Raw genomic sequence first — 17813 nt, forward strand, 5'->3', positions numbered from 1 at the left:
AGCCTTTGGCTATTATTTGTTATTATTTTTAACTAAAACATTTAAAAATTGTGAGTATACAGTGGTGGTTTGTGCATCTGAGTGCAATATCAAGGAGACCAGAGGGCATGTTAGGTCCTCTAAACCTGGAGTTACATGAGGTTGTCACTCTCCTATGTCTGCTGAATAAACAACCTAGGGTCCTTGGAAAGGAGTCTATGTTCTAGGTGCTGAGCCATCCCTCCAGCCTGCCAGTAATTGTTAAAGGCCAAGTTGGCCTCCAACTTTTAATTCTCCTGCCTTAGCATCTCAAGTTCTGGGAGTGTAGGCAAGTCCAGCTTCATCCAACTTTACAATGCATTTTAATATCAGAACTCTGCATTCTTTTAAAAACACTTCTAAAATAAGATTGCATCATATATTAAAGATCATAGTGGAGAGCCCTGCACACATGGGCACTGGGGAAGTTTCCTGAACAGAACACCAATGGCTAATGTTCTAAGATCAAGAATTGACAAATGGGGCCTCATAAAACTGCAAAGCTTCTGTAAAGAAAAGGACACTGTCAATAAGGCAAAACAGCAACAGATTGGGAAAAGACCTTTACTAATCCTACATCTGATGGAGAGTTAATATCCAATATATACAAAGAACTCAAGAAGTTAGCCTCCAGAGAATCAAATAAACCTATTAAAAATGGGTTACAGAGCTAAAGAAAGAGTTCTCAACTGAGTAATAATTGAATGGCTGAGAAGCACCTGAAGAAATGTTCAACATCCTTACTCATCAGGGAAATGCAAATTAAAACAACCCTGAAATTACACCTCACATTAGTCAGAATGGCTAAGATCAAAAACTCAGGTCACAGCAGATGCTGGTGAGGATGTAGAGAAAGAGGAACACTCCTCCATTGTTGGTGGAAATGTAAACTGGTACAACCACTCTAAAAATCAACCTGGTGGTTCTTCAGAAAACTGGACATTGCTCTACCTGAGAACCCAGCTAAACCACTCCTGGGCATATACCCAAAATATGCTCCAACATATAATAAGGACATCTGCTCCACTATGTTCACAGCAGCCTTATTTATAATAGCCAGAAGCTGGAAAGAATCCAGATGTCCCTCAGTGGAGGATTGGATACAGAAAATGTGGTACATTTACACAATGGAGTACTACTCAGCTATTAAAAACAATGACTTCATGAAATTCATAGACAAATGGATGGAACTAGAAAATATCATCCTGAGTGAGGTAATACAATCGCAAAAAAAGCCACACCTGGTATGCACTCACAGATAAATGGATATTAGCCCAAAAGCTTGGATTACCCAAGATACAATCCACAGACCACATGAAGCTTAAGGAAGATTACCTAAGTGCAGATGCTTTAGTCCTTCTTAGAAGAGGGAATAAAAATATTCATAGGAAGAAATAAGGAGACAAAGTTTGGAGCAGAGACTGAAGGAAAGGCAATTCAGAGACTGCCTCACTTGGGGAGCCAGCCCATATACATACAACCACCAAACCCAGACAATATTGTTGATATCAAGAAGTGCATGTTGACAGGAGTGATATAGCCGTCTTCTGAGAGGTTCTGCCAGAGCATGACAAATACAGAGGTGGATACTCGAAGTCAACCATTGAACTGAGAACATGGTCCCCATTGGTAGAGTTAGAGGACTGAAGGAGCTGAAGGGGTTTGCAACCCCATAAGAACAACAATACCAAACAACCAGAGCTCCCAGGGATTAAACCACCATCTAAAGAGTACACATGGACTGACCCATGGCTCTAGCTGCATATGTAGCAGAGGATGGCCTTCTTGGGCAGCAATGGTGGGGAAGCCCTTGGTCCTGCCAAGGCTGGATCCCCAGTGTAGGAGAATGTCAGGGCAGGGAGACAGGAAGGGTGGGTGGGGAAACATATAAAAAGGGGAGGGGAAATGTAATAGGGGGGTTATATGGCCAGGAAATCAGGAAAGGGGATGGCATTTGAAATGTAAATACATTTTAAAAATTCAATAAAAAAAGGGAAAAAAAAAGATCATAGTGGAACCAACCAGGGTTAAAGATACACAATTCTTCCTTGGTTTCAATGTTGGAGGAGTGATTTATATGTAAGATCCCTTTGGAAATCTTGGCAGGAAAATTGATCTCCAGGCTCATGTCAGTGGCCACTTTGCACCATCTGTACCTTGCTACTTCTGCTACAAAAATGCTGAAAGGTTCCAAAGGCTCTAGGGTGTTAACAAAAGAACCATCTGGAACATCCCCGATTATACTTGAGAGAAACAGTTAACCTCCAAAGTGTGATAGTCAATTCAAACCTCAAGTAATTTAGATAATATCAATAAAATGATTCCTTTTAATATGTCAAATATGGGTGAAGCTTTGATTTCAATGATGTAATTCCCATTTGCACTCCTGTAGGCTCTCTTGATAAAAATACAAAATATAATGAGGGTTTGCAGAGTGCACACGACCACATGTGGGTAGGTAGCATCTGCTTTTGATAGTCTCATTAAAGAGCCCAGGTGGGCTTTGAATTCATGATTCTCCTGGCCTAAAGTCTTGATTGGTGGTATTCTGTCTTTGAAATGGTCACTACTGTTCAAAGCCATTTCCCAAGTGACTAAAACGCATTCCAATTTCCCCTTTTGATTACATAGTAAATGTTGGCATGTTATTGTCTCTTTGCAGTACTTATTTAAAAGAATATTTCAGAATAGAGAGCACCTAGGTGGAAACTTAACTTTAGTAATATCAGAATTCCAGAAGTGCTCTACTTCCAAACCTTCTCTGTTAAGTAAGAGAACATTAGGTAACATACTTGGGATCACATAGTGTGACTGCAGAACGTTAGGTAACACACTCAGGATCACATAGTGTGACTGCAGAACGTTAGGTAACATACTTAGGATCACATAGTGTGACTGCAGATGACATAAGCTGGCTCTTCCAGTCCTCTGTCCTGCTGTTTTTTTTGACTGACGTGATTTAGAGATACAAACTATCATGGTTAACAAAAATTTCCAATGTTGTAAAATTAATTTGTGTTAAAATTTAGATCTTACAGTCAGAGCAATGTTAGATTGCACATATTGCACAACTGGTATCTTTCATAGTTTCATTGACAAAATATTATAGTGAAATGTTTTATAGCAACAACCTCAGAGTCTTTAAAACAAAATATAAATGTTTTCTGAATAACTTGAAAGGGAAAGCTAAGGATGCATAGCCTGAAAATGTAGAGGAAAAAAAGGAAAGGAAAGAGAAAAAGAAAAAAAGAATGCAGAAGATATAAATTAAATTTCTAAATTAAAATTTCACTTAATCTGATTTCAAAGCAAAAGTTGTCAAAGATGTACAACTACCTACAAGACAGGTTTCCAATTTTCTGTGCCTCATCATGAGCTCTGCTGCCATGTTCTTGGTAATTACTTGGAAGAAAATTTAAGACAAAGGTGCTGTATACTTTCTGGCAAGATACACACTACCAAACAGTTGTTTGGAGTGAAAAATCATATTGACATTTAGATAAGGGCCATATTCCCAGCAAACAGTACAGGGAAAAGCATGTGTTTAAAAGGAAAAGCTTTATTTCCTTATTATTACTTGTAGACTTATATATAGGTATGTGGGAATCTGGGCTTGAGTTCAGTGCCTAAGCAACCAGACGAAAGCATCAGATCCCTTGGAGTTCGTGCTGGGGTTACAGGTGGTAGTGAGCCATTGGTGGTGGGCCTTGTAAAAGCAGGATGCTCTCTTAAACTGGTGAGCCATTTCTCTAGGCCCAAAGCATATGCTCTTGTTCCTATACCACGGGGAGAGTGGGTAGAAAGCCCCGTGGTACCACTTACTGTCTACTCTGCAAGCCTGTCTTAAGTAATATGGATCTAGGCTGTTTTTCAGAGTCCCCAAGACTGGCTTTCTGAAAAGAAGACTTGGGCTTGAAATTATTACCTCAAACTCATTTTAAAGGCATAAATTAGGTAAGACTCTCCCTCCCTCCCTCTCTCCCTCCCCCATCTCTTTCTCTCTCCCTGTCCTTCCTTCTCCTCCTCTCTGTCTCCCATCCTCCCTTCCCCTCCACACCCCACCTCCACCCCTGAGCATGGCTGTTTCTAACACAACCTGTAGTGAGTACATAAAAATCTTAGTAGAACTCCTACCGAGTAACACTTGATTCCGCACACGGCTAGCTTTGTTCCCCTAGGATAAAGTTTTACTCAGCCTCACAGCTTGACTCTGAGTTAAAAAGATGCATGGCAGCTTTTATTCGAAAGTGTATCTTACATAAGTCAAGCACTACTTTTGTTTTCTACATTCGAATGACATTATTTATTCCTTCCCATGAAGCGCCCAGCACCAAAAATACTAGAAATTCTATGAGCTATTCAAGTGGCACATGTGGGCACAAATGAAGCACCAGGCTCAGTTAGTGTTGACCTTGCTTATTTTAAAGGTCAAATAGCTGTCGCCTTTGTGTAATCTCTTATATTGAATTATTCTTACTTTTTTAACTTGGCAGGGCCATTGAAGTCTCCATGTGATTAGGAGTAGGGGAAAGCTAAGATCCCCCTCACTTACTCCCTCAGAAGACTGCGCTTTTGTGTTTAAGTTTAAAGCGACTCGGGATCTTGAGAGCAGAAGGTGGGTTTGCGATTTACCTTCAGTACCTAGAGAAAGTTGCTGGTTTTCAGTTCATTCTTTTGGAAGTGAGCAGACCTAATCTCGAGATCCTACCCAGGGCAGGTATGTAAGAACAGGATGCACTCATGCAGCTGACAGACACATGCTACAGACAAACCAAGGATCAGTGGAGAGATGTGCATTAATTCTTATCCGAAGATGCTTAAGCTTGTTTCTCTGCTTTTCAGTTTCACTTTCCCTTTGTTCAAGAATGTGACATAGATCTGAAGGTTTGGGGACAAATGTCCCTGTGTCTGAGCCGTGTCTGAGATTTCTTTGTCAGAAATGTTTATTGGTTATGTCATGGAATCTTAATTACAGACACACACACACACACACACACACACACACACACACACGCACGCACACACACCACACACACATGCACACGCACGCACACACACACACTTATCCAGAGAAAATCACATATTCTGATGCTATCCACTTAATGGAACATATTGGTCATATATTTTTAATGAACAAGGAACGTAAATCAACATATGTAGACTAAGCTTTTAAAAAGATGAATTTTGGAAAAGTCTCATAAATTGCATCTAACAAGTATAATGGGATTATGAGTGAGATTTTCAATCTTTGGCTATCCGGTATTTTCTAAAACTCGCACACAATATTTCATTAAAAATCAAAATACAAAGACACTGACCTCCCTCAGCTGAGCAGATGACTACAATCTGGCTGAAAGGCCCATCACCTTTATTATTATAAACACCAACTTTGACTTCAAAGGGTGTGAGAGGAGGGACACTTTCGTCTCGGTAAATGAACTTGGAAGCGTCCGAAGAAGTAACCATTTTCTCCTTCCAGCCACGTGTTCCATTCGGTCTGAATGCCACTATGTAGCCGAAGCCTTCCCCATTCTGAAACTCTTCTGATACTGGCTAAAGAAGAATAATAGGGTTAATATTGCACAAAACGACTGGCTGAGAAACACTCTCCTCTTAGTGCTTAGCTTTGCAGTTACAGAGAACGATGGGGAAAAGTCTCGCAAGTTTCTAATAGGCTGAAAGCTAAGATAACACATGTACTTTGGCTTTAGAGATACAAGATAAAAAACTAGAATTACATATCTTGGTATCCACATTGAAAACTCATGAAATGAAATAAGTGTACTCCAATTAGTCATGTATATGAGCTGAAGACCTATGGACTCTATTGTAACATGCTAGAGAAAGCTGTCATGGTTGGGGTACACTACTTAATGCTCCGCTGCCCTCTCTGCAGACTAAATCAAAGAGAGGTTAATGCAGGACCTCTCTTCAGTGTCTGTGCTTTCCTAATTGCAAAAACAATGAAACAAACATCTACCCTGGACTATCATTTTGTTTAAACATCTCACGCTGCACATGGCTTGCATTTAAATTTACTTAAAGGTTTCAAATGCATATTACAGAGAGAAGTAAATGTATTGTCCAGCCAATGGAGTGAAGCCACCAGCCACTGAGTAGCAGAGGGTACAGTGCATTGTAGATAGCCAGAAACTATGTGGTGAGTAGCTTGAATTTTAATTTAAAGAAAAACAGTGTTCTGAGTAAAGGAAGAGAGAAAGTCTATTAAATGAAGTTCATAGAAGAAGATCAACAGAGGTCCAATGTGGGGAAGTAAGTACCCCAGAGAAATATGGAAACAAGACATAAAGCTTTACTTATGAAAGGATTGGGCCCTGGGTAAGGATGAGAGGGATTTACCTGGTCCATATTCATCTGAATAGTGGATCCTCTTACTGCTTCTTCATTCAAATGGAAACCTCTAGTCTGATACCAGGACCTGTTCTCTGTGCATAGCCTTAGTTTCTAAGCAAACAACCCATTCTGAGATTTGTGAAGACATTATTTTTACCTCCCAGGCAATGACCAACTCGTGCCTTCTTCCACTTCCTCCACTCACGTTGCTGGGTGCCGTCTTAGGAACTGTGGATGAAAATGCATGGAGGCTGAAGAGAATGAAAATGCGTGTAATTTCCTTAACCTCAAGTCATTATCACCTGACTTAAATTTGGTAGAATTCATAAATGAGTCAACTATTTGCTTTCAGTTAATTTATCATATTAATATTGAGGCAAAATGTACATACCTTGCTTCCTGGGACAGCTTGCTGATATATATATATATATATATATATATATATATATATAGTTTCACTTGATATCTATAATATCTATTGTATATTACATACTTACTTGATATCTATAATATATAATATCAATAAATCATAATTAATAAATACCAGAGCTAAGGCTACTTGCTAATGATTGAGTACATTTCACCCTTTTAATGACTCTTCTTTTCTTTGCCACTATTTTATTTCTTTTTATCATCCCTGCATCTGCAAAGGCCCTGGAAAAAATCACCTGGTCCTTAACAGCATTATCTCAGGGAGTTGCAGTTTAAGGGAAACATACCCATAGTGCTACTGTGTGAGAATGCACTTAAATGAATAAGCATTAAAAACAGCTGTCAATATCAATCTTTCTGCCACTGCAAATACAGATGCACTCAGTGCAAGTTCTACAAATGAATAATGATTAAAAGAATAAATGTGTCAGAGAAAGAAATTTCCCCTTCACTGCACCAAACTACAAAATCTAGGGCGGAATGAGAGTATTTTCAACTGAAGGGCTGTTAAATGAAGAAAACTATTAAAAGAAATCATTCCCAGACCCTGTGCCTGCCTTGGCAATTTTATACTTCAGTCTTGCCTTTTTATCCCAGCATATATTTAAGACAATATTGATATGCACATAAACAATAAATCTACTACTATATATTACTTGTTGGAATGAAATGCTATTAATTACTAGCATATATTTTATGCAACATTTTATATACTATAAAAACCCTAAGTCCAATATTTTATAGTACTAGAAAAGTAAAATAAAGAATTCTTGTACCAGGGAAGTAGGCAAGAAAAGCCTGTGAATACATAATGACCTACAATAAAATCAATAACCTTTGTGCAACCAGATTCCAATGTAAATGCCCTTGGGCTATTCTCCTGAGACATAATTCTTCTCCTGTTCAAGGACTTGCAAACATTACTAGTACCAGACTGTACAAAGTTCAGCAGCTGTTCATGGTTTTCTTTGACAGCCACATGCATTCTTAGGTTATTCATCTACGGAGTTCATTTCCACGGACTCCCTCAGAAGTATCTGACACTTGCTTTCACCTTGGTACAAGAGAGCACACGGGATTCAATGAAGAAGAAAAGAAAGGATTCAGATAATAGTTAAAATGTCCCAGTTAATGTGAAAAGCAAGGAAATCACTTATTAACATGCATTTTTAAAAGCTTGTGTTGAATTTTTTCTGTGACAGTTTCATACATGTATATGGTTCATTCTGATCACTATAATTCCACACACTCTGTTGTGCTGCCCACCCCTCCTAATCCTTCTTCCTACAATTCTTTTTTAAAAATATTATTTGTGCTTTCTGAGAGTCACTGAATTTAGACAGGATCATTTTTGTGATTGTGGATTTAGAACAGTCAGTTGGAGAATGGTATGCTTCTCAGAGGGCACACGGGTCATTGGGAATTATAATTATGGCTACTATAAAAACCTGAGACATGCTCATATGTTTTGACACTTCTCTTAAGACGATCTGTGTGATGTTGACTATGACTTTAAATTTGTTTACTTTGTGTGCAACAGTACATGTGAGGCTTGCAGTAAGGGTGCTACTGGTAAAGTGATATATGCCTGTGTCAGTTAGTTTCCTGTCTCCTCTATACAAGCTAATTTCAGAGTTCTGAGTATCATGACCATAAGTAAATGCTTATTTAAAGCAATAGCAATTTTTATACAGTTTGTTAATATCCAGACATTGTGGTTTCTCTTAGGATGTTTCTTTAATTAGAAAGTGAATATAATATTACTAATGCTAAGTGCTTGCAGATAGGACCCTAGCATTACTGTTCTGTTAAAGACTCTACCAGCAGCTGACTGAGACAGATGCAGATATTTATAGGCAACCACTGAACTGGGGTCAGGGACCCCTATGGACCAGTTAGGGGAAGGACTGAAGGAGCTGAAGGGGATGGCAAACCCATAGGAAGACCAACAATGTCAACCAACCTGGACTCCTGAGAGCTCTCAAAGATTAAGCCACTAGCCAAAGAGCAAACACAGGCTGATCTGAGGCCCCCAGCACATATGTAGCAGAGGACTGTCTTGTCTGGCTTCATTGGGAGAAGATGTGCCTAATCCTATAAAGTCTTGATGCTCCAGGGAAGGGGAATGCTGGGAGGGGATGAGGTAGGATTGGTGGGTGGGTGGGTGGGTGAGAAGCAGAGGTGGATGGGTGGGTCGGGGAGCAGCCTGTCAGAGGCAAAGAAGGGGAATGGGTGAAGAACTCAGAGTGGGACCTGGAGGGGGCAACATTTGGATAATAAATAAAAAAATTTAAGAAAAAAAGAAAGTGAATATATGCACGTTAAATACACATTTTACATTTATCCCCAACTCTGTGTATCTAAATATCAACACAACAGAATAACATTGTTTTACTGTATTTTAAGATAAGTTCTTTGTCTACATCATTGATCTAAGTTCATATGTAGAACTTTGACTTTTGAATTCTCTTCTTTGAAGGTAGTCACTAAGAACTCATATTTCCATGTCAAGTGTCAACATGGGAAGATTTCTTTCTGTTTTGTTCCGTCCTCACAATGATGGGCTGCCCAGAGCCTCTGAGCAGGAGTTGTCCAATGAGCCATTATCTCCAATGTAAGCCTCTCTTGAAACCCACTGAAATCTGAGGCGTGCAATCGAATACAAGGAACTATGAAGTTAAATGCCCTGAAAATCTGGAAGGAGCACTGTGTATCCCATTCACAGTTTAGTTCTTAGAAAACATATTTAAGTGTTTCATAAATCTTAACTTTCTGAGCAAAAATATGTTTAACAGGCAACATGGCTGGACACCCACATGGCAAACTCCCACATATCTGTAAATTCACGGGCAGGAGACATCCACACACATTAGACACAAAAGTGGAGCACAGACATGCATGTAAAATAAAATCAACGTAAAGGGAAATATTTCTACCTCAAGTCCCAGCTATGTGACTCCTAGTTGTATACCCAAAAGATGTTCCACTGTACAGGACACTTGCTTAACTATGTCCATAAGAGCTTTAACTGTAATAGCCAGAAAATGGAAACAAACTAAATATCCTTTAGCTGAAAATGGATAAAGAAAATGTGATACATCTATACAATATAATACTACTCAGCTATTAAAAACAGACATTTTTCAGGCAAATGGATGGAACTTGAGAATATCATTCCTGAGTGAGGTATCTGAGAGCCAGATGGATATGTATGGTGTGTATGCATTTATAAATGAACATTACCCATAAAGTGCAGAATGACCATGCTACAATCCACAGACCCAAAGAAACTGGGTAATAAGGAGGTTCGAAAGGAGAATGTGGGAATTTCACTTACAAAGGGGAACTAAACAGTCATCACAGGTGGATGGAAGGAGGAAACTGGATGGGAGAGGAGGGAGGAGGGGAACAGGGATGACAATCAGGTGTGGGGGTAGCAGGAGAGGTTTGGGAGTGAGAACAGAAAAGGGAGTGCATCTCTAGTGACTAGCTGGAGTCTTGGGAGTGGGGAGAATACAGGGAGTTTATGGGGGTGACTCAAACTGATATTTCTATCAGAGGTAGATATAGAGACTGAAGTAGCAAGGACTTCCAGAGGAGGGTGGGGGAATTTAATCCACCCACAAAACCTTTGACCAAAAATTTGTCTTGCCTACAAGATGTGCAGAGATAAAGGTGGAGCAGAGATTGAGAGAACAACCAGACAGTGACTGCCCAACTCAAAACTAACTAACCCAGGACGATGGGGGCTCACAGAGTCTGAGCCACCAACCAGGGACCGTGCAGGGACTGGACCTAGGTCCCCTCCACCTTTGTAGCAGATGTGCAGCTTGATCTTCATGTGGATCTCCTAACAAGCAGAGTGGTGGCTGTCTCTGACTCTGTTGCCTGCCACTAAACTCAGTTCCCTGCACCTGGACTGCCCGTTTGGGCCTCAGAGAGAGAGGATGTGCACAGTCCTGCTAGGACTAGATGCCTCAGGGTGAGGTGGTACCAAAGTGGGGCTCTCCTTCTCTGAGGGTAATGGGAGAGGGATTTGTAAGGGTGGGACTGGAAGGGGAGGAGGGGCTGTGATAAGGATGTAAAGTGAATTAAAAATATAAATTATTGGAAGACAAAAAAAAGTATGGTGAACATTTAAGGTTTCCAGGAAGCAAAATAAAACTTCCTAAATTAGCACATTGATGTAAGAGTGATTTCTAGGTTGAATTATCCCATAAATAACCTATGTTTGGTAAGATGTATTTTGAAATCGGGTCACTGAACATGACATTTGGAGATGAGTTAACCTATAGTCAAATGGTTAATGTAAAGAACTAGTACCTTCTTTGCTTCGTTCTCTCTTCATTTTCAATGAGAAATACGTAGCACCAGAAGAGGCTGGTAACGGACAGTGCTTCAATAATGCTTATGTGTGGATTTTCAAAAGCCTATTAGGTATAATAGACAGAACTGGCAGGTCTGAAGAGCTGCAGCCCAGGCCGGGATCTAATTCTGCTCGGCTTACATTTCTTAATAATATGCAGATATGGTGGCTTATGTGGCCATGCATTTTCTTGTTCAAGTTGGTGACACACAGTCATTATCTCTGCCACACCATGGTAGAGCTTGCTGATTTTAATTATATCCCTTTGTTTATAATACATTATGACATAAAACATTTGACTTAATCTCCCAGAGCTTTTCTGGCATGAAGGTTCTATAATTCTTGTTAGAAGCATAAAATCCACAAAAATAAAATCTCATAAATGCTTTCAGAGGAACACATATTTTTAAATCCAAATATATTTTCAGTGTAATTAGTGAGGACCTGCTTTAGATTTAAGCATCAAGTTTGTTTCCTCCCTCAATCAGCTATTGATAAATGTCACAAACATGTTAACTCGGGGGATCAAGTTTATACTCATGCTGAGCAGTTAAACGCCCATGCTCCTGAATTTATTTCTGAGCAGTCGCTCTTCGTGGACAGATGATCTAGTTGAGACTTTATACACAAGTTACAAGTACTCAGCTGTTTCAGGTTTTATCTGGCTTGTTGGAATGTGAATATATATATATATATATGTGTGTGTGTGTGTGTGTGTGTGTGTGTGTGTGTCTTGGAATCATACTTATAAGTGTCTGAAATGACCAAAGTAGAAGGTATTGCCTTAGTATAAGCAGGCTAGATCATTATGGGGTTCTTGGTAAATAGCACAGTTTGAATAACATGGTACACATTACCCCTACAGCTTAATTAAAAACTAAACAAAAGAAAATGCATGATCATTTAACAATAATTTTTCTTCTTGAAAGTCTTCAATTTCTCATACAGTAAGTATTTACATGGCTCATTAAATAATACAGCTTTTCTAGAAAGTACAGGAAGTCTTTGTAATTAAGAAGCTGAGTGGTTATCCCAGAAGATGGTATGAATCAAACATGCAGGAGGGTGGATAGGGAGGGGATCAGCATTCAGAAAGGTACATCTGGAGGGACACTTCAAAACATTCTTTCTAATAGAATTGAAGTATACTCTACATAAATATTCCTGTTAATAATTATCAATAGGTCAAGTTTGTAGAAAGATTAAAAATTAGAGTCCCCCAAACCAGAAGTTCCCAAACTAACACCAAACACCAGTGGTGTTGCCTAAAGAATTAGAAGATGCTTTGGGGACTATTGTGGATGCCAAGGCGTGCATGCTGACAGGAGCCCGATATAGCTTTCTCCTGAGAGGGACTAGACCACCAAACTCTTTGTACACATGGAGGGACGCATGGCTCCAGACGCATACATAGCAGAGGAGGCATTGTCTGTCATCAGTAGGAGGAGAAGCCCTTGGTCCTGTGAAGGCTCATTTCCCCAGTACAGGGAAATGGAAGGGTGTTGAGGTGGGAGTGGGTGAGTGGGAGTGGGTGGGTGGAAGTAGGAACATCTCCATAGAAGCAGGGGGAGGGGGAAAAGGGGACAACTTTTGAACTGTAAATATATAAAATAGCCAAGAAAAGAAAAGAAAAAGGAAGAAGACGTTTTTGTGAGGCACATGGGTTTGCAAGGAGACAGAGTGACAGCATCCTGGGACATGAGAGAGATCTGCACTGAGTCCCAGTGGTTCTGTCCCATCATTCCATGTGTCTTCTGAACATAAACATATCTGATTATCTGGTTAGGTTTTATTTTTTCTTTTTTAGATTTTTAAGACAGTGTTTCTCTTTGTAGCCCTGGCTGTCTTGGAACTCATTCTGTTGCCCAGGCTGGCCTCAAACTCATAGAGATCCATCTGCCTCTGCATCCCAATACTTGTATTAAAAACATACATCACCACTGCCTAGCTGGTTAGGTTTTATAAAAACAATTCTCACTGGCTGTGCACTTGCTGTGTAACTGAGACTGGTATTGACTTCCTGATTCTCCTTCATCCACCTTTAGTGTGGTAAAATGACAGACAGTAGTCACCATACCCAGGAATGGTATCTACTTGTAAAGTTTACCCCGTAAATCTTAATCGCAGTGTCTGGATTATAATCAGTATTTTATAGTTTGATCCCTACAACTGCAGCTTCTGATAATACGGAAAGTTGAATAGTCAAACCTGTGGTCTTGAAATCACAGACCTTTGTGAGCATTTGGCTTTGTTTCATCATAGGACCTATGCCTTCAGTCTTGACACAGCAAGCATTTACTTGGAGATCCATGCAATGTATCCCTTTTGATCTCAAGAGAAATTTCCAGCATATTTTAGGAAATGTAGCATTTTCTGAGTTTTTAAATTTGTTATTAAAAATTGTCATCAAAACACACAGGAGGTAGGGGGGCCTCAGTACATAGCATCTACCTCAACTCCTATATTCTTGATTTGTAAGGGTAATCAAGGAAAAAAGAGGATAGAGTGGGTAGTTATTGAATCAAATTTCCTGATATATATATATATTATAAAACAAATGAACTAAAGAAATTGCAAGAAGAAGAGGGTCTGGAGAGATGGTTCTGTGATCGTGAACACATTTTGCTCCGCAAAGGACATCAGTTCAGCTCTCAGTAGCTATGTCTGGTGGCTTACAACTGCCTCTCACAACAGCTCCAGAGGGTTTGATAGCCTCTCCTGGCCTTCACAGGGAATTTCACTCACATACACACACCCATACCAAGGCACTAATATACACATATAATTAAACATTAAATAATACTCCCAAGAACAAAGAAAATTTGCAGAGACGAGACTAGCATAGGAGAGGCTCCATTTGGAAGCAAGATTGGTGTTAGAGCATCAGCCCAGACATTTACTTAGTAGACAACCTTGTACTAATAGTCAACATCCCTTAGCTGTGTTTTCTGATCCGTGGAATGGGAGGAAGAGCGCCATTAGAGGCCTACAGCATGCATGGAATAGCTAAAGCATGTGACGAAGTTCAAGTGCTTAGCACAAAGCCTGAAATTGATGTATGGAATTACTCAGACTGTTAACAAATAGTTTCTCTTTAGAAAGGCATTTGTCAGAGTCAGCAGATTGCAAGCTGCCTCTGAGACAGAGGCATGCTTCTCAATTGTGTTTTGGAGAAATTTGCCTGGACTAACGTTGGTTTTATGATTGAAAACTCCTCTCTGCCCCATGAAGCATGCTGTTATTTTCTTTGTTCTAATTATTGAGATTTGGTTTCAGGGGTCTGTTGCTTGCTATAACTTCTGTCTTATTTTAATTTTACTGGGGACCATTTCTTTTACATGATATAATTAAATTACTCATTGGCTTGGAGAAAGACATAATGTTCGCTTAGTATTTTCTTTTAGAGTTTACCAACTATTTCAGCGGAATACTTTATATTTTCTTTAAAATGGAGATGGAAAACTTAAATATTCCTTCCTTTTTATACAGCTGTATCTGACTACCGTGTACTTAATAATTGTGTCCAGTAAATAATTCAGTCCAAATCATTTTTGGCATGGCTTTTAAACTTCCATTAAATAACATTTACTGTCAATACATAGACTTACAGAGAAAACTAAACTAGGCTTACCTTATATGGTGTTATTATTTCTGTACATTTTAGCTATATTTTTAATAATAGAAGTAGAATACATATCCATCACAACAGGATTTTATTCTGTCTCCTCTATTAACTTTTGAAATTAGATATTCTCAATAGCTGCTGTGGACAGGGTCTCTGAAGATGTAAATGTAAAAAAAAAGATCTTTTCAGGAGCTAGAAGGTAAAGTACAGCTAAAGAGATCATAATGAACTGAGTCTTTTTGTCACTTTCAGTGAGCCATGTAACCTCAGATGCTGGGGTGTGAGTGTGTGGAGAAAATGTCAGACTTGTGAGGAACTGGGTATCCAGTCTTACCATCCTACTGTATTCCTTTCTCCAGCTTGTCTAAGTGCTTTCTCTCCAACCCCAACTGCAAATAGGCATAGGCCACTTTCTTATCGAAGCAAATGGCAGAAGAACAAGACAACCGTTCTAGACAGCCTAGTGTTTTCTTCTTTCACCTGGAGACACGACATTGAGTTTTATATAAGAACACCTCATTTCACACCGAGCTACCTGAGAAGAAGTAAATGTTCATTCATAGAACATTTACATTTCTAGGGCTTAACAAGCAGGTTATGGGATGGTCACTGTGGGGGCAGAGGGTGCTACAGAAGGAAGGTGGACTTAGCTCAGTAGAATTAGTGATTCCTACATCCCCAAAAGAGCCCAAACCTTTGTAGAAAAAGATGCACGTTGACAAAACAAGTCTTGGCAGGATCTAACACCATGTGAGAGACCACAGAGATGACATCATCTATGCAGATATTTCCTCTTTTTTCTCATTGTCTAGGAAGTGCCAGTCAGAGTAGCAAAGCATGAGAAAGGGATCACAAAGAAGAGGGCAGAAGCAGATCACAGCTTCTCAGAGATGAGCTAGGAAGGGCAGAAGTGGGATGCATGAGAAATCCAAGTTTTGATTTAAATTGAATAGACTCTATATATTTGAAAATGAGACTTCCCTAGAACCCAATAGTACAGCAAAGTAGTTGGGACTGAGACAATAGATCAGAATTGTGTGTGTGTGTGTGTGTGTGTGTGTGTGTGCATGTGTGTGTGTGTGTGTATCATTAATACATCTTGACACTTTCAGCCATGTATATAGATATATCCTGGTAGAATATAGCATGTACTTTTTGGTAACCTATTGGGTTCTAATGCAGTGACAGATTCATGGTCACACAGACAGCCTTGGTTAAACTCCATGAGACATATGATAAAACTGAAAGTCTGGAATATGAGGAAGGTTAGTAGGGAGTTGCCAATAGTGGAAATGAGATAGAAGGTTAGTGTGAAGCAAGCTAACGGAGCATAGTAAGGCACAATGGTGGGAGGCAAAGGAAGCTCTTCTGCTTTGAGTTCCACAGGTCACCTGGTCTTCTCTGTGCACAGGTGCATGAGGATCATACAATGCGAGCAGTATGCATCTGGGCAAGGTGTTTATCTGCACATGCATTTGCTACTCCTAGCTGCAAGAGCATCGATCTCTTAAATGCAGAGGTAAAATACTTTTCCTGTGTGGCCAGAAACATTTGTGTCGTATTTTCCATTTCAGAGTCAAGAAAAAATTGTGGACAGAATTCAATGTGCTAGGCAGCCACAGAGCTATTTCTAGAATAAGCAAATTGATACATATTTTTTATTCAATACCTGGATTTTCTCTGCTTCTTTTGCTACAAAAACCAGAGGAAAAAAGTTACTTTGTGGAATAATATAAACTCGCCCTTACCTACTCAGTACTAGATAAGAAAAATGTAATGGTTGCCAGTGAGGGTCATAAGCAGGCCTTTAGCAGAGATGCTGAGCCCACATACGTTTAGCTGAAAACCTATACTCAATATAAAAAGAGAATTTTGCATGCCCATCACTGCTTAAATTCCCATTTTGTAACATAACCCAGTTAGTAATGTGGTGATAATAGCATAGATATTAATATTCATATGTATTCTCTTATGTAATACTGTGATCAAGTAGGATGTTCCAGTCAGCTCTAATTATCAACTTGACACAGTTTTCAGAAATCTGACAGAGGAGACTGAATTAAAGCATTGCCTAGATAAGATTAGTGCATGGGCACCTCTGTGTGGTATTGACTTGATTATTCATTGTCGTAGGAGGGTCCAGCCCATCCGGGATGGTACCACCCATTGATTCTGGTCCTGAAATGTCTAAGAAAGTCAGCCGAGCATCAACTCGTGATGAGTCTAGGAACAAGCTGTCAGACAGCCTTTCTCCATGGTTTCTAATTCAAGTCACTGTCTAGACTTCCCCAATGATAGACTGTGACCTAGAAGCAGAAGCCAAAGAAACCCTTCTGTCCCTGCTAAGTTTCATTTTGTCATGGTGTTTGCAACAGAAGACTAGAGCATGGTATTTTTCTCATTTGATAAATAAGAATAAGAAAGACTTAGGCAATGTTGCCTGTGTTGGGCATGTAAGAAAATGACACAACAGAACATTAATTAAAATCTAAACTCACTTAACTCAACAATCTTCACATATGTGTCACTATGTATAAAGACATGTTACCTGGTTAGCCACTCCCCCTTCCCCCTTCTAATCCCTCTGTGGAGGTTTCTAAAATGTAACTTGCAGAATGGTGGGTTTCAAGAAAAGAAACAGCTGCTACTATTGTATGCATTGTGTTTTTTCTGTTTCAACCATCTCATATTTTAAAGATGCATTTCCTAATCCATAGTCATCTCTCTGGTGACATCTTTAAAATAACAAAACATTCACACTGTTACAGTCCAAATTTACACATTAGTTGAGAGAGCAGCACATTTCATTAATTAAACATGTTGTCTATTTATATCTTCCTCTCTGTATAATCTAATTAAAACTTGTAAGAAAATTGAAATTGCTCCATAAATATAAATGCACACCAAAGTAAAAATAGACATTTACTATGCTGGTTTGACCTCCTTATGCCAAGAAGTTGGACTGAATCAATTTATACATTTTTGGTTATAAAGCTTTTGATTGGTGTATATTCATTT

The 17813-nt window shown here is 39.3% G+C and overlaps 1 protein-coding gene across 1 annotated transcript in view; it reads right to left on the bottom strand.

Annotated features, from left to right (window-relative positions):
* The window catches only part of Cntn5 (contactin 5), a 1166275-nt gene that overhangs the window by 40258 nt on the left and 1108204 nt on the right, over positions 1-17813 (bottom strand). The window contains exons 19-20 of the mRNA XM_032911019.1: positions 6530-6600; positions 5337-5571 (exon numbers count right to left, since the gene is read on the bottom strand). Of these exons, the coding sequence (XP_032766910.1) occupies positions 5337-5571; positions 6530-6600 (306 nt within the window). The remainder of the gene's footprint in view (positions 1-5336; positions 5572-6529; positions 6601-17813) is intronic.

The sequence above is a fragment of the Rattus rattus genome, chromosome 8 (assembly GCF_011064425.1).
Source record: "Rattus rattus isolate New Zealand chromosome 8, Rrattus_CSIRO_v1, whole genome shotgun sequence".
In the NCBI taxonomy this organism is placed as follows: Eukaryota; Metazoa; Chordata; class Mammalia; order Rodentia; family Muridae; genus Rattus; species Rattus rattus.